At 41.1% G+C, this 26,216-nt stretch overlaps 1 protein-coding gene across 32 annotated transcripts in view; it reads left to right on the forward strand.

Moving 5' to 3' along the window:
• The window catches only part of RBFOX1 (RNA binding fox-1 homolog 1), a 2,224,270-nt gene that overhangs the window by 1,587,081 nt on the left and 610,973 nt on the right, over positions 1-26,216 (forward strand). For all 32 annotated transcript variants that reach the window (XM_067013731.1, XM_067013735.1, XM_067013738.1 and 29 more), the window contains one exon: positions 1,708-1,749. In XM_067013731.1, coding sequence (XP_066869832.1) covers positions 1,708-1,749 — 42 coding nt within the window. The remainder of the gene's footprint in view (positions 1-1,707; positions 1,750-26,216) is intronic.

Consider the following 26,216-nt stretch of genomic DNA (forward strand, 5'->3'; position numbering starts at 1 on the left):
ACTGAACTGCTTTCTGTCTCTATGGATTTGCCCCACTTTATTTTTTTTTAACAATTTATGGAGATATAAATTTTACGTACTATATATACTTCACATACCATAAAGTCACCTATTTGAAGCGTATAACTCACTTCCGTGTGTGTGTGTGTGTGTGTGTGTGTGTGTGTGTGGTATATATATAGAATTGTACCCATTTCCTTTTTAATATTTTGGAATATTTCCTCCCAGTCCTTTCCTCTTTCTTTTCTTTTATCTTTCTTCCCTTTCTTTAATGATCAGTTTCACTGTATTTTTAACACAAAATCAGGATCATAACATTTGTGCACTTTTGTAGTTCCTTTTATTAGAGACTAAATAGTACCTTTTAAGCATTTCCCATTTCTGTTTTTCAAAGCAACGTTCTAAATGCTGCACATTTTGCCATTTAGTCAAATGTACTATAATTTACTTTTAATTTTTCTATTATTATACATTGTAATATTTACAGTTTTTAAATAAATAATGCTACAGTTAATTGATACATAAATAAACATTTGTGTTTAACTCTGTTTCTTTTCTTAAGAGCTATTCTTAGAGGTGATATTTCTGGATTAAAGGGCACAGCAAAACACTGATTTATAGATTTGGGGCTCTGTCGTATCCTAAATAATGATACCTATTTTTGTTTTAGAGAAAGTAAAAAAGAAACCTTCAGTATAAAATACATAAAATATACATCAAAAGTCAGTTCCTTAGCCTTCTCCTTTAGTGTAAGTTTCAAAAACTCGCAATATATTGTCAGGTGCTAGGAGTCAGGGCTTACCTCATTGGTGAGAAAAATGCTAGAAATACACAGAATAAGTTGTGAATGCAGACCTCAATTTCATTTTGGCTTAGCTGTTTGAGTTCAAGGTGGAGTCAGCTAGTCCCCGTAGAGGTAGAGTGACCACAGGTCCCAGTTTGCCTCGTCACTCCCACTTTGCATCTGCTGTGCCCAGTGATCATTCCTTCCACCCCACCCACTCCTTTCACTCACTTTTTTTTTTTTCCCTGTTCGGACAATAAATCATATGGTCATTCTAAAGACCCATCCTTGATTTTAAGAAGCACATTTTGATAGGGCAAGGATAATCAATGCATGGCATAAGTATCACTAAGCTATTTTTCTTTTTGCGCTTGTGGGAGATATCACAACTTGATCAGAGTTTCCTTCTCTGATATAAGAACTGACCTGAGAATTCTCCCCAACATAGTCCTATGGAGACATACTGCTATCTGATTAGAATTGGACCATACAATGCAACGCATTTGCCAAGGCGTGTAGGTGCTACTGTTGGACCTTAGCATCGGCGAAGATGCTGTGTAATGCCCAGTGCTTATTCTTAACCATCTTGAGTGGGCCTTCTGGGAAGAATGCCTGCACTTGTTAGACAGGGCAAGAGGGAAGCCTTCCCCCTGGGCAGCTTTTACCTCCCACACCCTCTACTGCATCCCTCTCCTCGCCCACCTCCCAGACTCTGGCTCACCTTCGTTGTGTTTCTAGGTCACGCAGTTGAAACTCCAAGAGAAGCAGAGGCTATTTGGACCTAAAGAAAACATTAAATACATAATTAATTAATTCTGGGTCTGCTTTGAGCCAAGTGATTAGAAGTAATTTTCCATTTTCTTTCATGCTGTTTTCATGCAGAACCTTCTGACTTCCCCCTCCTCTTTTTCTTTTCTTTGTAGGTTTCAAGACAACAGATGAATTGTGAAAGAGAGCAGCTAAGGGTAGGTGTGTCTGCTTGTAAAATACTTCCTGGTTCTCGTTTCTGTGTGATAAGCAAAAATTTCCCTGTCTCTCCCCAGACGCAGGGTTCTAAATAGTGGGCTTCATCTTAAGACTGGTTGAGTTGAAAATATTTATCCCAGCTAATTTAGTATTGATTGAGCTGGTAAATACAGTATATCTTCTTTTGAAGTGCCATTATAGTAGATATGGATTTTTTGATTTAGATTCAGCAATAAATACTTCTCTTCTGGAATTTGTTTGACATCATTGTACTCTTTTTATGTACGACACGAGGTCTAAGTAATAACAAAGGTCAGAAGGATGCCTTGCTGCTTTCTTAACGTGAGTACCAGGCTCTTTGCTGAGTGGCTCAAATGCTCTCTTGCTGTTAACTGGGCTGGGTGATCCACTAGTAAGTCAAGGACATTTTCTAGGAGAATTTGAGTCCTTCACAGACCTCTTAGTTTTATTGGCATTTGTGTATCTAGGGGAAGGAGACAGAATTTTAAACCTCACGTGTTATTTGCCTTCCTAAAAACAAAACTATCTCAGTGCTGAAGTACATTGGATGTAAACAGTGTTGCCTAGATGAGGAGAGAACTGTTTGCTTATAACTGCAGCTTGGTGGCTTCATTCTGCTGTGAAGGTGTCATGGTTGGTTGAGTTCCTTCTTGGCGTGGATATGGTATTTTAAGAAATATCCGGATTGCCTCCCTGCCGCCACCGCCATTTGTTTTTTGTTTTTATTTTTTAAAGCATCCTGTTTTAGATGGATAAATGTGAAGTCATAACTGGCCTGCCTTTAATGTCACTGGTGGAAATTGGCAATTTTTACCGGACAGGGTGTCTTATAGTCGTGTCTCCACGTTGTTATAAAAAACTAAAGGATTCTGCTACTTTTAAAATCATAACAGCCAGGTTTGGGGTTGAGGGACTCTTGTGCTCAAAGAGATTTAATACATAGTCACTGCCTTGTGACTTTTCAGAGCCTTTGCTTCATGCCAGTCTCGAGATGACAGTGATTTGCAGATTATTTCCATTTTCCAATGGCTTTTGGCATCAGGTGTGTTAAATCCTTACGTAAAACAAACAACAAAATCTAGTTGTGCGGAACCGAGAGCTAGTGGGTTGAGGCTTCCTTCTTTTATGCATATGTATTGTATGTGGTGTCCCAGCACGGCCCTCTCTCATCTCTCCCCACTTCACTCCTAAGTACCTGTGCCTGCATTCGTTGTGACTCCTTCATGAAATAGCCTTCAAGATGTTTAAAGCTTTCCTGAGGTCTCTTATTGCTTTTCCCTGCAGTCTGAATTACTGGTTCATCCTAGTAAATAATATATTGCAACTTCAGATTTCTCTTCCTGTTTGGATGGGGACGATGTGGCCAGAACTAGGTCAGAGCTAGATAAAGAGGAATGTGTGCTGTTTGTCTCCAGAAGGCCCTGACACATTCCTCAGAATTAAGATAAAATTGAAATCTCTATGGCAAATGAGACTCGCCTGGCAAATTAAGGACACGGGAGGTAATGAAGTGCTTGTGTGCAGTCTGAGGGGTTTATTATTTCACACTGATGGGGACATTGTCAACAGGGGTGTGGTTTAGGAAAGACAGTGGACCCCACCACTATGTTAAGTAAATTCAAGCTGTGATTTGATACGATGGGTCATATAGTTTAACGTGATTTGATACGATGGGTCATATAGTTTAATGTGGGGCTTCAATAGTCCGTATAAGACCACCTCTAATATCATGGCCTGTAGCTTTGTTGTTGCTGTTGTAGCCTGTTTTCACATTTTAAAGTAATTTATGTTTTGAATCGATAGATACATTTCAATCGATGGAATATACATTTATGTGGTTCGAAATGTAAATGATGCCCAAGGGAATGCAGTGAAGATTTCCCTTCCTATTTGAATCTTAGGCATCCAGTTCCCTCCTGGGAGACACGTAACATTATTAGACTCTGGTTCATCTTCGACAGCTGTGTCTCACCTATGCATGTTTTCACCATCTTCTCCTTTTCTGTTTTCTTTCTTTCTTTTTCTCCCTACCCGGTCCCTCCCCTCCTTTTTTATTCCTGTCTTGTGTTTATTCTCTGCCCTCCTACTACCTGAAAAGAAAACTTCCTTGATGAAGGTGATGGCTTTTTTTTTTTTTTTTTTTAGGGAGACACACTTTTGGGGGGTTCCCAAAGAAATCCGGTTCTCATCTGAAATCCCTATTTCAAAGAAATGCACGATTCTTTTTTCTTCTTAAAAGAGACAGTGGGAGAAAAATAGATAGCTGTTTACTTACCAACATTGTTGAAGAGTGTCCGCCTGCCAGCCATGCTTCTTGAAACATGTTTTAAATACAGCAGACTGCATTTCCAGATTTCCTCTCCAGGGTGATTGGACCACAACCATGTTTTGCCAGGTTTATATTCCTTCACGTTCTGTTGTGTTGTCAGATTTCAGGGAGACAAGTGGATGGCTATACAATGTACCCCTTTTCCTTGGCCTCCTGGAAACAGCAGATAATGCAGAAGGAAACAGCTGCTCATCCATGTTTCATGCGTGTGGACACGTGTAGGGATCGGCACATGCAAAAGCCTCTCCTGCTCTCCTTCTTTTTCTCACAAATTCTAAATGAATTTTTCCAAAATGGACTCTGTGAGGTACTTATTCTAAAAGATATCACAAAGTCTTAAAAATATTCTCTGCCTAGTTCATTTTAGGAAATGCAATGTTAAAGCAAGTCAAACTTATTTAATTGCAGTACTTCTCAGAGCCTTTAATACACAAAAGTGAAAAACAGAGATATGGCAGTCATACACAATGTTCTGCAAACTCATCTGATCCCAGAACATGTGGGGATGCAGAACACACCCCGAGAAACACTTTGAAAATTATATCAGTTTTTTTTTTTTTCAGTTAGAATGTTACTGTCTACAAGTTATAGAAAAGCTAAGCATTATTTAAAAGGTAAAAATATTTGATCACCTCCTAGTTTCAGGGTTGATTCAGTGGATTTGGGGTATCAGGCAGTGGTTTGGAATCTTTGTGCCTGTCTTGGCCTTTCTTTCCTTCTTCCAAGAGGAAGAAGAAGCATCACTTGTTCACAAGACAACATTCTAATCAGGAGGGAAAGGGAAGAGGAGCATTTTCCTCAGAGCTTTTGCATTTGATTGGAGGAAAATCATTCCCAGAAGCCTTCTCTGCAGACATTCTCTTTCATCTCATTGGCCAGTCTCTACACCAATCACTACCAGAGTGACCTGGGATCTTAGTTATTGACCGCAGCAACCATGATCCATCCCCAGGGACAGGTACATTGTCACTGGAAGAAAATAGGATTTGCTTAAACAGGAGGAAAAGGAGAATGTCTTTGGTGGACTTTCCCAATAGCGTCGGCCATGAAAGGAATCCACATGGGTCCTTTGTGTCACTCATGGTGTTGGTTTCCTGTCGACTCCTTTAATTGCTCCCTTTCATCCGCATATAAGACTGCAGGAACCACATATACAGCCTCAGCAAGTGCCTCAACTCCGGCGGGTGGAATCTGAAATAGATGCTTTCTCTGCCAACTTCGTTTCTCAGGGATCACCTCTCCCCATCCTAACCGACTTTTCTATCCAGCTTGGCACGCTCTTTGTATTTTGCCTTATGTTCTTTGGAACCATCCTGGATGCTATTTTTGCTAATTTTCCCTTAGCATCAGGTATCGGCAGCAGACAGAAGACTTCACTCTAGGACCTGGCTCAGCCCCAGAGATACCACCGTCCATGAGCTTTCTGGCCCCTACTCGTCCCAAGAGAAGGGCACCAGCCAGTCACTCCTCATGATGAGTCACCCTTCTCAGAAGACTATTGGAATTACTCATGTTGCCAGTGAGCAGACGACAGAATGGAAAACCTGTTCATTCCTCCATCCTAAATTTTGTCAATCTAGAGTAGGCTAAGCCTTCTTCTAGCTTATATTTCAAAATGTTGCTGGATTCCCTTGGGGAGATGGTCCACAGGAGCTCACTATGAAATCTGTATGTTAGAAGTGCTCCTGACACTATGGGCTGCATTTGCCAGCTTGTCCCAAGGTTGCTGCCAACAGTAGCGGCTGCGCAGTTAGCGTAACCCACCATCAACATTTACCTCTCCAGCACCTGAAACCAACAAATGGACAGATAAACAGCTAAGAGAGAAATCACATGACCTGAGTACCTGTCTGTCTCCCTCATCAGTCTCCCAACTGGAAAGATTGTTATGGTCATAGGGCAAGAGATCAAATGATCACTTTTATTTGCATCCATATAAAATATTTGGTTACAAAGGGATCTTGTGTGCTGTGGCTATCAGATGTTGGATTTGGGGGCTGTTTAACAAATTTGGTCAGAGCACCACCAAGCAGGCAAAGGCTTGGCTCCCAGGTGTGTCAGAATCTGTCTGTGGACCGAAATCCTTATCAGTAATATGGCAGATGGATACCGTAAGAGGCAGCGTAGCGTGAGGAGGGGTTAGGGGTGGTCTAGCAGCTCTGGTTATGGGCTTCGGTTTGTGTCTCTCAAGGCTTGGGTTCCCCTATGTGCAAAATGGGGAGACATCCTCAGAGGATTGTTGATTGCATTCAATGCTTCCATAAAGTACTTCCCCCAAAAGTACATGCGTCATCAGCAGCAGTGTTCTCGGTTGTTGATAATGGCACTCTCCCCAGTGGTTCTCAGTCCTCTTCCCACTAGGAATAGCAGGCCAGAAAATACAGACAATCAGGGTCTATCTGTCCCCACCCCTACCCACACACTAAAAAATAATTCAGAGGGCAGTTTCCGTAGCTGAGGGCGTGGTGGTGTCTTCGGAAGAAAACTGCCTCCCACTTGGTTAGCAAATGATAGAGACCGATTTGGGCCAGCCTAAGCAGAAAAGTCACACAACCAGGTCTCTCAAGGACCAGAGCTTAGAATCTGAAAGCTGTTGGAACTCAGGCAGCTTTTTCCTACCTTTTCTCTTTGTTTATCCCTGTGGGTCCACCCTGTTCTGTTTTGCTTTTTAAAGCCTCTCTTTGCCTTCTTTATGCACATGGCAGTTTCCAGCCCCTAAGATTTATGCTGCATTCATTCCCGCAGGAATAGGGACTAACTGTTAATGAATCCTGATTACAGATTCCCTGGAAAAGGAGTCTGATGGGCCCAGCCTTGGGTCAGTTGCTCACTGCAGTCCAATCAGCTATGTTAAGGGAAGCAGTATAAATAAACCTAGTCACCCAGGGCCAACTAGTGGGGGAGGACTGGATATCAGAGAAAGAGAGCCATTGCCAGCAAGAAAATGTCCCCAAGGATGTCCACTAGATGTCCACTAGACATCCCCAAGGATGTCCACTGGTCTCCAAACTTGGAGACCAGAGCTGAGCAAAGGATCCTGGAATATGGGTGTGCTATATCCCACTTGTAGCTCAGCGTTTCCCAAAGTACAAGACACCTAGCCGGTGTGATACAGCCTCCAGGTGGTGAACACCAAGTCAGTAGGAAAGGGTGAATCACTTAGAAAGTTATTCCTTTTTCAATTCTCTCACAATCCTTTTTACGTCAATGAGAAACTCTCAGTTTAAATGAAAGTATCTTTAACAAGTCTCTACCAATTTCTAAGCTCTCTTTTTAACAGAAATGGAGCGTGCCTCAGGCTTAAAGCCTGCAGCAGCCAAAGCATCTGTCTAGACTTTAAAAACACTGTTTGCTCTGTATTAGTCTTTAACTCTGAAATCTCTCACAACTATGACCTTTGTGGCAATAAAGGGATAAAAAATTTAAACAAAACAAACAAAAAAACACTGTTTGCAAAATATAGTAGTTAAGAAGTAGGGGCCTGGAGCTAGGCCTACTGAGATAAAAATCTAGACTCTGCAATTTAGTACTTGTACACATTACTTAAATCTTCTGTGTCTCCAATTCCTCCCTTTTTAATGGAGATATTAACTACATGCATTAAATAAGTTGTGTGTGTGTGTATGTGTGTGAAAGCAAACGACGATTAAAATAATGAATGCATATGAGGTGCATTAGTGTCTTAGAACAGTGTCTGGTGTAGAAAAGGTTCTTAATAATTGTTAGATATTAATTTTTTTCTATTAACTTATGACTACTGATACTGGTCTTCCGTTTGCAGTGGCAACACGAAGTTTCCTCGGCAAGTACATCTATTTAGGTTAAAAATGAGTTGCTTTAAAGATAAATATTAACTACATAGTGTTACAGATTGCCTGCAGTTATGACAAAAACATGACACTGGAATGCAAATGACTGAAGTTTTAGAAACACTGAAATTATGGTGCCAGCCTTTTGAAAGACGTTGTAGAGCAGATCTGTATTATCAATATTTAATTTGCCAGTTAGAAGCAAGTTTCTCATTTCTGCTAGATACAAGAGTGGTATGGATTGCAGAATGCAAATTGCTAATGATCCTCTTGGCTTAAACCCATTGCCTTCATTTGGGTATCTGAAAATGAAACTTCCCAACTGCCTGGGAAAGCGAGCTATCAGAATCAGAGCTACCTTTCCCCTGCCTCTCTTCCCCCCACCCTTCTAAAGCCCAGCCCTTCCTCAGTGGATCTTAGGACAACACGGAAGGAAATGTTAGCCCCCTACTCCTTGATATGACCTCACAAGATTCATGGTCTTTGTATTACAGTTTTAGGTTGGCACATTGTAAGAGTGCCTGCTTCCATTCAGTTATTTATTTGAGAAGTGTTTTTTGATCACAGACCATATGCCAATCACTGTGCCAAGGAGTGGAGACAGAATGGTATACCAAAACCTGCCCTGTTCCCATTCTCCTAAACCTTACAGGCTAGTGGAGAAGATAAGCATTTGTCAAATAACCGTGACAAACTGGTACATGGGAAACTGGTAAATTCCTGAAATGAGAGATGCTTTGTAAAGGGACATGGATGGGAAAAACTTACCTAATCGGCCTCCACTTTATCAAACCTGCCAGATTAACACACACCATCCAGTCCCTTTATAAAACATATTGACAGATGCCTGTGCATCCTGTGAAGTGACTGCTTTGTGCAAACTTACCTTTCTCTTCACTCGTCAAGGTGTCTGCTTGCCAAGAGTCAGTTGTATTTATTCCCAGACCTGCTTCTGCCAGCTGCACTTGTTATTGTAATTACATTATTTAGTGGAATATTATGTAAACTGGTGAAAAATGAGTACAATAAGAAAAAGAGCTGTTTCTCTGAAAACTAAGTTAACGCTTTGGAAACATTCTGTGAAAACAAGGCTCAAAAATTTTTTGGATTAGCTGTGAGTGAGAGGACGGTAACATGTTAGCGGAAAAAGAACCCTCAGAAATCCGGAGAGATTCTGCACTCAGAATCTTTCAGATGCATCTTAGAATTCTTCCTCTACATTAAACAAAACCAAAACTGATAGTATAGATCAGGGGTTGGCAAACTTTTTCTGTAAAGGGCCAGATAATGACTATTTTAGGCTTCACAGCCATGTAGTGTCTACTTCAACTGTTCAACATTGCCTTTGTTGCACTTAAACCGCCATAGACAAAATGAATGTGCAAGGCTGTGTTCCGATAAAACTTTATTTATAAGAACAAGTGGTGGGCCAGGTTTGGCCCCTGGGCTGCAGTTGGCTGACTTCTACTGGAGACTGTGAAAAGTGGATGACATTTGTGTGGGAAAGATGATAAGGAATTTCAATCAACACTCAAAGAAAAGGCCTTAGACTCACATCAAAGATCAACAAATTAATGCACATTAATATATTTTACATTAAAGAGAAAGATTTAAGAAACCTCTGTATCACTTTAAAAGGGATTCCTTCCTTTCAGAGGCTTCCAATGAACTACCTTGTCCTATTCCCAAGTGAGATGGCTTCTACAGTATAGAGAGCTGATATAAGGCCTTGAAACACAAAATAAAGTTATGCTTATTTTTATGTGTCAACCCATCAATATAGAACGGAAGAACAAATTTATCCTTTTTCTCAGGATCCCCCAGCAAGTAAGTTCTGGAACTCCACATTGAAGGTGACATTGTCCGCGTATATATCAGGGGGCTTATTCTCTGCAGACTGTTGTTCAGCTGCTCCAGAATATTCTCTTTTCTTAAGAAATATCTAGTAACTTGTCTAGATTGTTCTGTCTTCAGAACCAGTTCTCTGGAGGCATGAACATTGTCCTCTGTGTTAATATCACAAAAGCTCTGCTAAAGTCAGGCTTCGGTCATTCGCAAAGCTTTGCTGAATACTCAGGAAGTAACAGAAATCCACTGTGCATGGTACTTAGAGGACTCGCCATCAACACCCCTGCGCAGTTCTTTGCAGGTGCAATGTACATTCGGGTGCACACACACAAGACAAAAAAAGAAAAAAGAAAAAGAGATTGATGTCTGCTTTAATCTTACAAAACTAATGGTCCCATCTTAGTGATTTTCCCCAGCCAAAGGGAGTTTATCCCAAAGTAGTTAGCTTTCTACTTACAGAATCAACAGAAACTCAGACCACCAGAAAAATCGCTAAGGGCAGCTTCCCTACTAAAATAAGAAACTCATAAATACATTAAAAAATGTTTAAAAGAATGTTGTCTTCACAAGACCTTGCATTGCACACTCTTCCTTACAGATCTCATGGGTTGCCCAACATTCACAAGGTCATTAATGGATGAGCTCGAAGGGAATGGATCATGAAACCAACCAACTAGTTAACAGATATTAATCCCTCCAACTTCATCGTGCAGCACAATTACATAAAGAGATGTACAGGTAGCCCTCCCTACATCTTAGATGCTGGATCCTGGAACTCACGTGCATGCTAATCTATCTGTCCTCCTTTGCGTCTCCCCAGGCATTTCAATGCTTTCTCTGGGGAAGACTCCAAAGTTATTGCATTTAGGACACTTGGCCTAATATTTATTCTCCCTTTTCCTTGCTTTATTTTTAGCCCATTTTCCCAAGTCAGCATCCCCCTTTCCAGGGCAAATCCGTCCTATTTCTTGTTTTATCATTAAATTAGTATCAAACAGCTTCCAAGCAAAACTGCTAATAATGCTGACATTTCAATTTGTCATTGGCACTCCTCATTTCTATGACTGATGCCTCAGTGAGGACTTATCCTCCTGCTGTGTTCTTCTGAGATCTAAATACCATTCCAGAAGGAAAAACAAAAAAAAAAAACAAAAAAAATTTGCTAGGGAAGGGGAATGGGGCATGAAGCAGATAAATAAGGCATTGTGTAGTTTCCTCTACTTGGGGGCAGAAAGAGGCAAGTTCCATTCAGACAACAAGATCTCCTACACTCCTTCATGGCCCGAGAGAGCCCCTATTCAGACTGTGCCTGTTTGCAGGTACATAGCAGGTGTAGTGGACACATGCTTGTTTATTGTTGGTAAGCAGCAAACATCCCTACCCTCAGGGAGCAGCATTCCATTGTCCTTTTGGGGTTAGTTATCTTCCCTCATGTGTTCACTCTTGGAGAGGCAATAAACAAGCCAAGGGATGTAGATACAGCCAAGGCAGGTCAATGGGATTCTCTCTCCTGAGACTTTGATGTGGTCTCATTCCATTCAGGCTGTTATAACAAAATACCGTAGACGGGGTGGCTTATCAACAACAGAAATTTACTTCTCATAAATTGTGGAGGCTGGAAGTTTGAGGACAGAGTGCCAGCATATATGGGGAGGGGTAGACTTCTTGTTATATCCTCACATAGTGGAAGGAGCAAGGGATCTCTCTGGGGTCTCTTTTATGAGGGCACTAATCCCATTCATGGGGGTCCCACCCTCATGACCTAATCACCTTCCAAAGGCCGCACCTCCCAATACCATCACATTGGGCATTAAGATTTCAGTATATGAATTTTAGGGGAACACACTCATTTAAACCATGCCAGATGCTGAATGCAGTTATACACAATAGGGAAAAAGTATGATAAGCTGGAGTTGATTCATTTCAGTGCTGATATCCTGGGAAGACTGAGTGAGGAGATAATTCCTCGGGCTAGCCTTCTAGATCCACATTGGTTCCTCTTTTTATATTTAAGTCTGGTTATCCAGCCCCCCCTGGAGCTATCTCATATCCTCCTTATGGTGTTCTTTTTTTCTGCTGAAGTTGGTCAGATCTCATTCCTTCTACCTGTGATCAAAGAATCTTTAGTCATACATGGGGGAAATATGCTAAACTTGGGAGAACTGCAGAGCCAAGAGTTTGGTTAAAGGTTTGTTAAAAGCCAACTCTTGTATCGTTTTTCAAAATGCTTCCCTGATGCCTCTGTGGACCATCACTACCTTTTGGAATTGGCAGGCCAAGGGCAGGAAACTACTGGTTTATGTCATACACAGGGCTAGATGTTTTATCTACATTTGCTCATTCTGTTGAGTCATCATGAGCCTGGGAGGCCTGTCAGAGCCCTTTCCTTCTCTGCACAAGTAAGATATTCTCTCTTTCAGTCACAAGGAGTTACCCTGATCCCTGCAGATAAAGGAGGGGTAAACTGAGGTCATCACATGTCACTTAGTTAATGCTTCTCAGAGTACACTCCAAAGGCCACCTAGAATATTAATTAAAAGTGCTATTGGGGGGAGGGATAAGTTGGGAGATTGGGACTGACATATACACACTACTATATATAAAATAGATAACTAATAAGGACCTATAGCACAGGGAACTCTACTCAATACTCTGTAATGACCTATATTATGGTAAAATAATGCAAAAACCCGAAGAGTGGATATATGTATATGTATAACTGATTCACTTTGCTATATAGCAGAAACCAAGACAACTTTATAAATCAACTATACTCCAATAAAATTTTTTTAAGTGTCATTTTTCTCAAACTTAGTTGGTAAAACATTTTGATGTCATAGCCTCACCCTAGAGATACTAAATTATCATGTCATTATGGGCTGAATCGTGTCCATTCAAATTCATATGTTGAAGTCCCAACCCCTAGTTCCTCAGAAGGTGACAGTATTTGGTGACAGGGCCTTTAAAGAGGTAATTGAGTTAAAATGAAGTCATATGGGTGGGCCCTAATCCAGTATGACTCATGTCCTTATAAGAAGAAGAGATTAGAACACAGACACACACAGAGGGAAGACCATATGAAGCCACAGGGAGAAGATGACCATATTCTAGTCAAGAGAATAGGCCTCAGAAGAAACCAACCTGGCTGACACATTGATCTGAGTTTCTTGGCCCCCAGAACTGTGAAAAAATGAATCTCTAGTGTTTAAGTCACCTAGGCTGTGGCATTGTGTTCTGGGAACCTTGGCAGATTCATACACATGTCCTGTGAGGGTCCAAGACATTACTACTAAACAAACCCAAAATGGTATAGTTGATTCTGATGTGTTTTGGTACCTCTGATCTTTGTGCCCTATTGATATGTGATTTAAAATTAGATATGAAAAAAAGCACTCTTCTGGAGGGCAAAAGTTATTTCCTAGGCTCCTAGGCCCCTTCTGTGTTACCTGAGTGTACAACACCTCAGATAGACACATCACTGCTATTTTTGATGGAAGTTTTGGATTACTGAGTAGATTCTAAAGCAACTGCAGCTTGATCTTTCATTCATATTACATTTCCCAACAGTTGGGCAACTTGCATTGAGCTGATAGGGTAATTGGGGCCCTTGATTTTGACAGGACAATGTCCTTCTGGCATGTGAGGAGACCAAAGCATTTGCTGCTACAGTTTTCTCCATTGTGATTTCTAATTTACAGGTTGAGGTTAAGGATATAGAAAGCTTCCTGGATAGGAAAGCTTGGAGTCGTGATTTCTGAAAGCTTCTCTGCCTAAGATGCAGCGCATGCCTACATGGGTATGAACGCTTGCAGAGTATACTGCTGAGAACACCTTAGAGATTAAATGTTTTTGGCAATTTTTACAGTGTTATTCTCGATGGTCATACACCCTTGATCTTTATTGCATTTATGGTTTGACACATTTAAGCCAAAGGCATGTTTTAGATGTCTGAATTAAACCTAGGACGGTTTTCAAGATAGCTGAGTTAAAGTTTAAGTGGTTTTGATTAACCTGGTTTTGCTTATTTGCTCCTAAATATTCTAAAGCAGAGCCATCTCCCTTTGCATAAAGTGATTTGGGAATACAGCCCTAGGAAGCATAATTTTCTAAATAGCCAAGAGCATCACGCTCAGAATATTTCCCCAAAGTTGCCTCAAACTAAAAATTTGAGACTTAGCCGTTTTCTCCCCTCAGCTACTCAGGTGGTGCAGATTGGGAAATTGGAACCTAACTATACAGACACCAAATTGATTAAGGTCAACAAAAGACAGAGTTGAAAAGACTGTGGTTGGGAGGGTTCATGAACGAGTGAGCAGGACTCAGGTCTGAATTTGGAAAGTCTTTAGTACATGTTGTCACATTTTCCTCTGGCTACATTTTCCATTAAGAGAAATGAACTCCTCACAAGCAGGCTAGCCCTTCATGGGCACATCCTCACCCTGAGCATGAAAAATGTAAGTCCCATGTGGTTTAACACACCATAGGTTCTACACAAGCTCAGCTTCTCTGCTGCTACCCTAAAGCTGCCATCCTAAGAACTGTTGGTTCTTTAGCATCATAGAGCAATGACATTATTCTAAAAGCTTCAATTGAGCATCTGCTATATACACCACCAGGGAAGTAGCTGTCTTACCTTTAAGGCAAAATAAGTAGGTATCTTGCCTTTAAGGGCTATGCAGTCTTCTAGAAGGTATGAAATGTGGACATAAGTAATGATAAAGCAAGGCAGAAGCAAATGCTATTTGGTAGGTGTGAAATGAGGTGCTATGAGAGCTCAGAGGAGGACGTTATTCCTCATCCTACATGCTGAGACTGGGACAGATCTTTTAAAAGATATCCCCCCTCCCCCAGCTTTGAAATCTTGCCTGAGTTCTGGGTTTTAATAACCAAAAGACTACTGTTTATTTCAACTTAAATTTACCTAAACATCTTAAACTCAATACACCCAAATCCACACTCATCATCTCTCTTTTCCACAAATATCCATCGATCTGGTCTTCTTGCTTCTTCTGTCTCCTTGTAAGAGATCCGGGTTCATTTGCTGGGGCCAAAAAACCAAGGTGTCACTCTTGACTCCTACATCTTCCTCACCTCTACAACCTCCTTTAGATTTGAGATGCATACTATCTCTCAAATCTGTCAAATCCTCTCCAAATCCATTTTCACAAGCATAGTTTGAGGCCACCATGATTTCTCACCCAGATTACCCCCAGAGCTTTCAAAGAAGTTGACCTGCTTTCCAGTTCTTGTTCGCTTTTAGGGTGAATATATATTTTGGGTTTCCTGGAACAGTCCCAGTTACAACTCTTGTTCTGGTGTAATTATGAAAAGTACTTCCATCCTTCCCACTAAAGTCCTGGTTTGGACAACTAATTACAATCACTCAACATTCCATTTACTCTTTGGGGCCAGAAGGACCCTTCAAAAGCATAATTAATGCTACTCTTACTGTTTGTTTTGTCACCATGCTTATCACCTCCTTTACACTTACCTATAATCTGTAATTGTCTAATGTATTTATCTGTTTACTTATTTGTGGTCTCTCTTTCCTACAGTCCTGCTACCTTTATTTGTAATCCCCTAGAGTTCATCTTGCTTACTGCTCTGTTCTGTAATGCCTGTAACATAATAGGAACTAAATAAATGTTTGAAAATACTAGTTGAATATTACTTTTTTTTTTTTTTTTTTTTTTTTTTTTTTTTTTGTGGTATGCGGGCCTCTCACTGTTGTGGCCTCTCCCGTTGCGGAGCACAGGCTCTGGACGCGCAGACTCAGCGGCCATGGCTCACGGGCCCAGCCGCTCCGCGGCATGTGGGATCTTCCCAGACCCGGGCACGAACCCGTATCCCCTGCATCGGCAGGCGGATTCTCAACCACTGTGCCACCAGGGAAGCCCGAGTATTACTTTTTATTATTAATGAAATGAAAGGAGTATGAGGACCAGTACCTAATTTCACCCAAATGATAACGTATATCCCAGAGAGCTGCCCTAGGACTAGATATCATAGTGTACCAGGGGATCCTCTGATTTTGGCCATGAAACAATGATTTCTTCTGTAATAGCTTTAAAACTGGGAAAAATATATGAAATACAAGTTTTCAGACATTGGGCTCTAGATAGCATAGCGTTCTGACCCTTAAGAGAATAGATACATGTGAGATGAAACCCATGCTTGACCCAGCCCTTGGCCTGGGGGAAATATCTCAGCCATAGCTTCAGGGAAGTGGAGCCCAAGTAGAGGGCAGAAAGTTCACTGAGCTAAAGAGAGAGAACAAGACTTGGGAATGACTGAGGTGGCTGAAATTCATGGAGCAGGACACTGGAGAGGGCAGAGCTGTGTAGGAGACAGAAGTGTCACGTCCCTCTTCCTTGGCTGAAGGCTAAGCCATGTACGTGTAGGACCAGGCTCCAAGAGACTTAGCAGAGAGGAGTAACTATGGTAATGAGGCCCGGATGGAGATATTGGGTGCTATGGGCATTCAGCTGAGACTCCAGAAAGATCATCCTTTAGGGGTAAGGAGCGTGTCTTAGAGCAGGGGTCAGCTAACTATGCCTCACAGGACAAATCTGGCATGTGGATTGTTTTTGCATAGCCCATGGTCTAAGAATATTTCCTAAATGTTTTTAAAGGGTTAAAAAGTAAGAATAGGTGATTGAGATTGCATGTCATCTGCAAAGCCTAAAATTTTCGTTATCTTGTCTTTTTTGAAAATGTTAGCCAACCCCAGCCCTGTAGTAAGAGCCGTGCCTTAGGACTATGTACAAATCCAAAGTATACTTGCCCTAACAAATCATAAAAATGAACTTGAAGGGGTCAAGAGCATATACCAATTATTTAAGTGCTTCCAGAAAAAAAATCTGAACTGTAATTTAAAGGAAAGAAAACATAATTCAGACCCCCTAAAATGTGTCAGTTAAAATGTCCACCATAAAACAAAAACTACACTAGTTATGTGTAGAAGAGAAAAAATTGAACCATCATCTAGCTTAGGGATTGGCAAACTACAGCCTGTGGCACAGCCACCAGCTTTTTTTTTTCTTTTAACATCTTTATTGGAGTATAATTGCCTTTCATTGTTTTATTAGTTTCTGCTGTATAACAAAGTGAATCAGCTATACATATACTTATATCCCCAGATCCCCTCCCTCTTACGTCTCCCTCCCACCCTCCCTATCCCACTCCTCTAGGTGGTCACAAAGCACTGAGCTGATCTCCCTGTGCTATGCAGCTGCTTCCCACTAGCTATCTGTTTTACATTTGGTAGTATATATATGTCCATGCCACTCTCTCACTTCATCCCAGCATACCCGTTCCCCCTCCCCATGTCCTCAAGTCCATGCTTTATGTCTGCGTCCTTCCTGCCCCTAGGTTCTTCAGAACCTTTTTTTTTTTTTTTTTAAATTCCATATATATGTGTTAGCGTATGGTATTGGTTTTTCTCTTTCTGACTTACTTCACTCTGTATGACAGATTCTCGGTCCATCCACCTCACTGCAAATAACTGAATTTCATTTCTTTTTATGGCTGAGTAATATTCCATTGTATATATGTGCCACATCTTTGTTATTCATTCATGTGTTGATGGACACTTAGGTTGCTTCCCTGTCCTGGCTATTGTAAATTGTGCTGCAATGAACATTGTGGTACATGTCTCTGTTTGAATCATGGTTTTCTTAGGGTATGTACCCAATAGTGAGAGTGCTGGGTCGTATGGTAGTTCTATTTGTAGTTTTTTAAGGAACCTCCATACTGTTCTCCACAGTGGCTGTATCAATTTACATTCCCACCAACAGTGTAGGAGGGTTCCCTTTTCTCCACACCCTCTCCAGCATTTATTGTTTGTAGATTATTTGATGATACGGACTCATTGATAGCAGCATAAAAGGGAAGTCAAAGAGAGAGAATTTTAGAAGAAGAGAGAAAAGGCCAAGAGATTCATCAAAATGAGGAGGGAGCGTACGGCAAACTCTGTGGTGGTCAAGATCTAGTGCCAACATTATTGGAAGTGTATGACTAATGGGGCTGAAGCTGGGGGGTGATCTCACCACAGATAGATAGTCTTGTTCTGGTGTATAAGTGAAGACTGCAGCGATCTTCATATATAGGGAGTAGTTGGGACTGGCTAAAATAGTGGGAACCCTTGTAACATACCCCCTCTCTTGGACACCAGCAGTGAAAGTGCTTCACTGCTTGGTGATGACCAAGGTCTTCAAATGCTCACAGTTATTAATTTTAGTGAACATTTCAAAAAGTAGAGCACCAAAGGTTGCCAAAGAACTCTAGAAGAGGGTCATGAAGTGGAAAACTTTTGGCTGTTGTGTTGCTTTGGGACACTTTTCTGGCACACATAATGACTGAAAAAAAAAAATACTTGCCAGTATTTTAAAAATCTGGAGGTTTCACATAAATATCCAGATTCCTAGCTTCTCTGTAAAAGACAAATTTTTAAATAAATAAAAATCTATGAACTTTTGGGCTTTCATGGAAACAAGTTTTTGAAGATGAGAACAATTGCTTTATTTAGGTAACATGAATAATATAGTTTGTCATTTGCTATTTATTGTCACACATGTGCTGTTTTCATTATTTGCAGAGAGTTAAGTAGAAAGGAAAAATTGCCTTTACCCAAATGTTTGTTAAAAATGGGAAAATAAAACATAGACCAAGAAGAATCACATGGTCTGTTTTTTTTGTTTTTTTGAGTTTTTTTTGCGGTACGCGGGCCTCTCACTGCTGTGGCCTCTCCCGTTGCGGAGCACAGGCTCCGGACACGCAGGCTCAGCGGCCACGGCTCAAGGGCCCAGCCACTCCGCGGCATGTGGGATCTTTCCAGACCGGGGCACGAACCCGTGTCCCCTGCATCGGCAGGCGGACTCTCAACCACTGCGCCACCAGGGAAGCCCACATGGTCTGTTAAAAATAAATAAGATATGCCAATAAACTGATGTCATATACCCTCCCAGTTTCACTCAAATGCATCAACTGTGTGACTCCCTGCAAATACTTGAATTTCTTTAAATGTTTGCAGTAGAATGAACAACGCAGAGGGAGTGTAAACAATTCTAAATGCCACTTTCCCATTGCCAACCAAAATACTCACTTGTAACAGTTGATACATATTCTGGATTCGCCACTGTAAATTCCCATTCCAATGTCATGGTTGATAAGCCCACTTATATACCTCTCATGAGCCCCAGGGATAATGACGTAGGTCCTTGTACAGCTTAAGTAATGTCACCTCTCTTGATACCACAGAACAGGTTTCTGGTTAGTTAAACACTTACTTTCTAACAATTTGCTAACTTTGCATTTCTAGAACAGCTTGGAAGGATGAGCTGTTAGCAGGTGTGGGTAGGTGGGGTGGGCGAGACATCAGTCTGATTTTTTGGAGCAGGGCCATTTTTGTGGATTAGATCCCAGAGATTTTCCTTGTACAGACTCTGGTGCACCTACAATTTCCTGCCCAGAAATCTCTTCAAGTTTTAGCTCTGGGGGAATGAAACTGTGAGCAAGCAGCTTCCCAGCAGCACGCATGGCACTGCAGTCAGGCTCGTCCTCCTTCAAACAATCCATGAGGGAAGATCATGGCATTGGAGGGCAGGGTACCATCAGGTCAATAGCTGATGTTTAACTGACCCCTGTTTAACTGACCAATGTCAACGTTGCTTTGCAAATTGCAATGAGTTTTACATGATGAGTTTCCTTGAGAAAGAAAAAATGAGAAATTTAGCTTCCTAGAGGTGGCAAAGTCAGCACATTTATTAGCATCAAGGATGCAAAGTCTCAAAGATTAACTAATCTGTGAATAACTGCGCCGTTTGTAACATCATCAACACGGACTAATGGGGAGACAGTGAAGAGGATTGCAAGTATTGTCAACCTGTCATATTAGTGCAAGGATCATATTCGCTACTGAGTTCCTAGGCAAATACTCAGTACCGTGTTTGTGTCTTCTTGCTATAATTTGTACTGTATTAGTAGCATCTTACCATATTAGTGACTTTAAAATGTTTTTAAAATTACATCTCTTGGGTGGGTGGAAAGGGAATGTTCTGAGGTTGTGGGAGTATTAGTCATATTAAACTTGCCCTGTTAGCAGCTTTCTCTTAAACTGATACTTCAATGAGGTTTTAATATAAACAAAATGTATTTTTGAAACATGCTTCTAGCTACAATTTCTCCCAGTCCATTAGTCACTTTGCATCCCTTTTATGAAATTTGAGATTGTGCTTTTACTGAGGAGGCAAAGTATTTGCTCAACTCATGAATCCCAGTAGTGAAGTGACCACAAGGGCTGAGTTACTCTGGCTCCCATAGGTGCAATAGTATTACCACTGTCACTGCTAAGAAAGGCAAACATCTTTTGAGATCTTTCTGCCTGTACCTATCTGTACCACTTAATACCTTTCCCCTGGACTCATGCAGAATGTTGGTGACTCTGCTCTTCCTGCTTTCACATCGTCATGCTATTTGGATTTCATCAGTCATCGTTTTCTTGCAGAAAAATGGGGAAGGAGCACTGAATTGTCAAAGCACCCCAGGTCCACTACACAGGGTTTTACGGTATCACTGAAACTGGTTTAGGAATCCCCTTGTGACGTGACCTAACTCAGGTATGGTTTGGCTTTGTGACATGGCTTTTTCCTCTGTTTATAACCAACCACATGGACATTCTTGTTAAAAAGAGCTTCAGAATCCATAGAGAGTCAGTATGTTCATTTCCTAGGGCAGCCTTAACAAAGTACCAAAACTGGGTGGCCTCAGTCAACAGGTATTTGTTGTCTCACAGTTGTGGAGCTAGACGTCAAATCAAGTTGTCAGCAGGGCCATCTTCCTCTAAAGTTTCAAGGGGAGAATCTGTCTTTGCCTCTCCTACCTGCTGGTGTAATATGTGCCCAATCTTTGGCATTCCTTGGCTTGGAGATCCATCACTCCAGTTGGATGCCCATCTTCTTGCTAAGTCTTCATGTCACTTTCCCTCTGTGCATGTCTGTCTCTGTGTCCCAATTGTCTCTTTTGAAAAGTAACACCAGTCATATTGGATTAGGGTCCATTCTACTAACGTCTTTCTAACTTGATTATCTCTGTAAAGATCCTGTTTCTAAATAAGGTCCCATTCTGAGATGCTGGGCTTTGGGATGGTGAGGTATCTCTTGTGGGGAGGGGTACAATTCACCCCATCACATCAGAGTTCTCTGTTCTTGTACGTTTCTGCCACACAGTGCCACAGTCACAGCAGCAGGAGCCTTGAAGCATAAGTTTCTGCCACCTGAGATGCTTGGCTGTCATTAGTCCTTAGGGCTCAGGAACATCTGCCTGGGGACCCAGCTGTCTAAGTTCCAGAGAGCTTCAGACCACTCCTGGGGCAGCAGCGTGCAGGGAACAGGGAGTGATCAGAACCCTAAATCATAACATTATTATTATTATTATTTTGTATAATAACATTATTTATGTTGTTTATAGCAAACAAATGTATCTATAGAGAAAGTAAATAGCAATAGGGGGAAGAGATGAGAACAGGATCACATTTTTTAAATAGAGATTACATCATTTGTTTATCTGCCCAACATATGTTTCCTAAGCATCCCACAATGTGTCAAATACTAGAAATATAGAAATAAAAAGACAATGTTCACATTCAAGTGATGTCTTCAAGGAGCTCACAGACTAGAGGGGTATCCATTGAGTTCACTTGAATATAAAAATTAATATAATGATTATTTTTATGTTAGCATGAATCCTAACACATGCAGTTTATTGAGCGCTTACACTGTGCTGTGTGGCTTGCTCATGATTTGACTTTTGTCATCTCATTAAGCCTTATCACAGTTCAGTGATGTGGGGATTATCTTCCCCATTTTATTACTGATGGCTAGAGGGGTTCTCTAACATACTCGAGATCACATAGGTCAGATGGAGGACCAGACCAGACTAGCTGACTCCCCTTTCCATCTCTACACGAACACCTACGGCCAGGGGCTGCCTGTGTTCATTGGCAAAGTCCAGTATCCCTTGCCTGCTCCTGCATCTGGCTCAGCCCCAACTGGGCCACGCACACTGTGGGTTGTTCAGGGAAGGTATCCTAAGGAAGACCAGCGTGTATTCCTAGAAGAAGCTTGGGGATGGACACGGGGGGGCAGGGAGCACGATGAAAGCAACATGCATCTGCTTCATATGGGATGTTCTGCACAGGCAGAGCTGATTTTATACTTCGAGGCCTGCATTCCATCTTGTAGCATAAGCCCCAGGCACAGAAGGAGAGATTCAACAAGGTAGAGTCCTTCCTTGTCAAAGTCAGGTTGTAAATTCTTGGAGAATATAGAGGTGGCGTCACATCTGTTTCTCTCCCTCTGTATAAAGAAAAATAAAATGCCATTGTGAATAAGTACCTCATAAAGCCTTTTGCATTATGAAGGAGAGAGAACCAGGAGGATGAGAGAGGAAAATAAACATTGCCGAGTTTGGCAGCAGGGAGATTCCTGGCGTGCTTGATGTGTTCAAACTCTTGATCTAGGTTGTGGTTTCATAGGGGTGTGTGCATGTGTTTGAGGGTACAGAGTTTCAGTTTTGCAAGATGAAAATGTTCTATGCATGGATAGTGTTAATGTTTGCACAACAATGTGAACGCACTTAACGCAGCTTGACTGTACACTTACAAAGGGTTAAAACTGTAAATTTTGTTGTATATATTTTATCACAGTTTTTAAAAAATCAGTGCTCTTTACTGTATCCATGTTATACCTCAATCAAAAAATAAAGGTGAAGTAAACAAAAGATTCCATTTCCCTTTAATTTGGGGGCCCACTAGAAGAGTTGCATGGATCTTTGATAATTTCATGCAGAGTAGACAGAAAATTGCAGAGATCCTGACTGCAGTATCTCAGAGGATTGTCGAACACTGGTATAAATAATTTCCCTCCAGTGCTTTGCCCACCTTCCTGTAGCTTCTTCTGCTACCTAAGTCCTCATAATGAGTAACCTGTCTTTATCCTGGCAGAACTGCCTTCACTATGATTTCGATGCCAAAGAAATGACTATTTGTGCTGAACAAATTTAACAGAGCCTTAGACCCCAGGAAATGTGTATTTTTCGCCTTCATGTTTGTTATAAAGTTTTCAGATCACTGTTTCTCTGCTTACTTAAGGTCTCTAGCCTATTCAGAGATTCCTCAGTGATGTGCTGTCTTGATGTCCTCTTATCCTAGTCCGCGTTCTCTTTGGGAGCACTCACAACTTGATCTTGTCCAGCTGCATTGTCAGCGTTTTGGGATTGGCTGCTGTGCAAACCATCAGTGTTAGGGTATGCTTTGCATCACTACTTACACTGTGTAGTTCAACCCTCTCCATCACCACCTGGTCCAGACCAGCACTGTTTATTGCCCGGAGGATTGCAACAAACTCCTGACTGGTCTTTGCCATTGTCAGCGGCCAGGGTGACATAAGCCATCCCTAGTTGATTCCCTCGGTGGGTGGCTTCTCACTGCTCTTGGAGCAAAACCCAAACCCCACACTGTGATGACTGAGGCTCTGCATTAAACTGGTTCTTTTTTAAAATTTTTATTTTATATTGGAGTATAGTTGATTTACAATGTGGTGTTAGTTTCAGGTGTACAGCAAAGTGATTCAGTTATATGTATAAATATATCTATTCTTTTTCAAATTCTTTTCCCATTTAGGTTATTATAGAGTACTGAGTAGAGTTCCCTGTGCTATACAGTAGGTCCTTGTTGATTATTTTATGTATAGTAGTGTGTACATATTAATCCCAAACTCCTGATTTATCCCTCCCCACCACCTTTCCCCTTTGGTAACCATAAATTTTTTTGTTAGTCTGTGAGTCTGTTTCTGTTTTGTAAATAAGTTCATTTGTATCTTTTTTTTTTAGATTCCACATATAAGTGATACCATGTGATATTTATCTTTCCCTGTCTGACTTACTTCACTTAGTATGACAATCTCTAGGTCTATCCATGTTACTGCAAATGGCATTTTTTGTTCTTTTTTTAAGGCTAAGTAGTATTCCATTATATAGATGTACCTCATCTTCTTTATCCATTCATGCAGCACTATTTACAATAGCCAAAACATGCAAGCAACCTACATGTCCATCGATAGCTGAATGGATAAAGAAGATGTGATACATATTAAACTGGTCCTTGTCTTGCTCTCCATCCTCGGCTCTTGCCTCACTGGCCTTATTAACATACAGAACGCTGGTATCCTTTCCATTCTGTTACCGCAGTTTGTGTCCTAAACCTCGGCCGCTATACCTTTGGCTGCTCCTCATGGGAAAACCAAAGGGAGAACGAGTCTGGCTTTAGAGAATTCATCGCCAAGGCTGGAAAAATAAGAGCTCTGATTCCTCACTAATTATGGGAATAGAAGTAGCAGCAGTTTTTTACATGGAAGGTGATATTTATGTGCTTATCAATTAATTTGTTCATTGATTCAGTACATATTGAGCACTTCACTACACCCATGTTCTATATCTCAAGTTAGGAGTTGGGTAATTAAGTGCTGATTTTATTATAATTATGAGTTTTAAATATTTCATAATAATTAAAAGAATCATGTCAGTGACCTTTGCCTCATTAAGATGGACTATTTGAGCAATACCTGCCTGAACAATGCAGTAATCAAACGGCCCTTATTGATTAACTCAGATATCTCTAATCATCTCCATGTCCAGGTCAGTCTTTTTGGTGGCCTAAATATTCCTTGAAGGCACTCGAGTTTGGGATAATGTGGTAGGGATTGCTGCAGCTTCCACTGTAGGGGGAAAGTCTATGTTTGCCCATGTGGCCAGAGAGATCAAAATTGGACATGAACAACTATGAGGTTTTAAGGGGAAGAAGAAATCATTAGATTCTTCCCATGCTATCTGGGTAATAGCGATTGTGGTTAATTGTCTCCATGGGATGCTGAAGACCCACTCTGGAGGTCACTCACTGACGTCCTTATGCTCTGTGGACTATCTTAGTGGAACACTGGCTTTATGGTAGGATATTGTAGCTATTACAAAATTGAAGACTTCTGGCTCAAAATGGATCAACCTACTCAGGACTTCCATTCTTGCAGATAATAGTGTCAAGCGAGGGCGCAGTAAAATCATATAAAAGAAAGGTCCCCGCACTAATTAAATTGGGTTTCTCAAGTCATTTTTCATATTCAGTTTAGTGTTTAGTAACTTGGCTTTTTAATGAAGACTTTCTTTCATAAAGTTGGAAGTGTGATGCTGCTTGTCCTATATTATCTAATATTTCATAGCGATATTCGATTTCTGTAGCAGATTAGAAACCACTTAAACAGATAGGTCACCAGTAGCTTAATCTATATTGCTTTTAGGCCATTGCTTTGCAATTGATTAATTATGGCGTCTAGCTGATAATTGATAAATGGATTAATTATTTAAAAATAATTCCTCTTTGAGCATATCAGGAAAAGGAACATTAACTATATCCACCGTGAAAGCAACTCCTGGACTACCAGCCAGGCTGCAAATGGGGGGAAAATTGGTCTTGAATTGAATATTTGAGTATGTTTACTTTGTTATTAGAATGATTTAAAATGGAAGTTTGGGGGATGGCAGTAAATAGAAAATGTCAGTGTGCTCATTTCAAGCAGCAAGGTTTGAGGAATTGATTGAATAATCAATTTGGTTATGAGCAGAATTTCAAACATAGAAATAATTTGCTGACACCCCCCGAGGGGGCAGCCCACTGAATGTTCCATTCTGTCTGTTTAACCTCTGGACTCCAGAGTAGAGAAATCATAACACCTCCCAAACTTGATTTATGGGAAACAGCTGTCTCCCGTTTGTGTCACGGTGATAAAATGTTTTACCGTCTTGGGTGAATCTCATTCCTTGCAGAGGGGCCATGTGTTCAAGCAGGTGGGAGGATGAGAGGGTGCAGGCTGAGAAGAGGGAGAGAAAACACAATCAAGAGAGTCCTTTATGCTAACAGAAGTTGAAAGCAGAAGAGACAAATACTAGGTACCCATCCCTTGATCTCTTACAGACTACCAAGTCTAGACTGTGCATCCACCTCTCCATGGATCAGATGTGTTTCTCTGTTAACTTTTTTAAAGTTTGTATGAGAAATCAGTTCATTCACTCAGATGTGCAAAACATTATTTCATTCTTTATTTGGAGTCGACTTAATTTTGAATCCAGTCTCCTATCCTACATCAGGCAAAACATTCATTTTCAGCCATCGTAGAACCCTCCCTTTTCCTAGGCATGTGCAGAGGTCTGGGAGGTGCAAGTTGCAACAGCAAGAAGGCACTGGGGATGGGTCATGGACCATCAGTTGATAGTGGTTACCAAGGCAATATCTGCTGTGTGGTGCCCATGGTTTCTCTTGGCTTGGTGGATTAGTTGCTTCTCTATCATCCTTAAGAATGATGGCTTTCTAGAGAAGCTGGAAACCCTGGCACTTAGAATCCAGCTTTCCTAG

Source organism: Kogia breviceps, chromosome 14 (assembly GCF_026419965.1).
Source record: "Kogia breviceps isolate mKogBre1 chromosome 14, mKogBre1 haplotype 1, whole genome shotgun sequence".
Taxonomy (NCBI): domain Eukaryota; kingdom Metazoa; phylum Chordata; class Mammalia; order Artiodactyla; family Physeteridae; genus Kogia; species Kogia breviceps.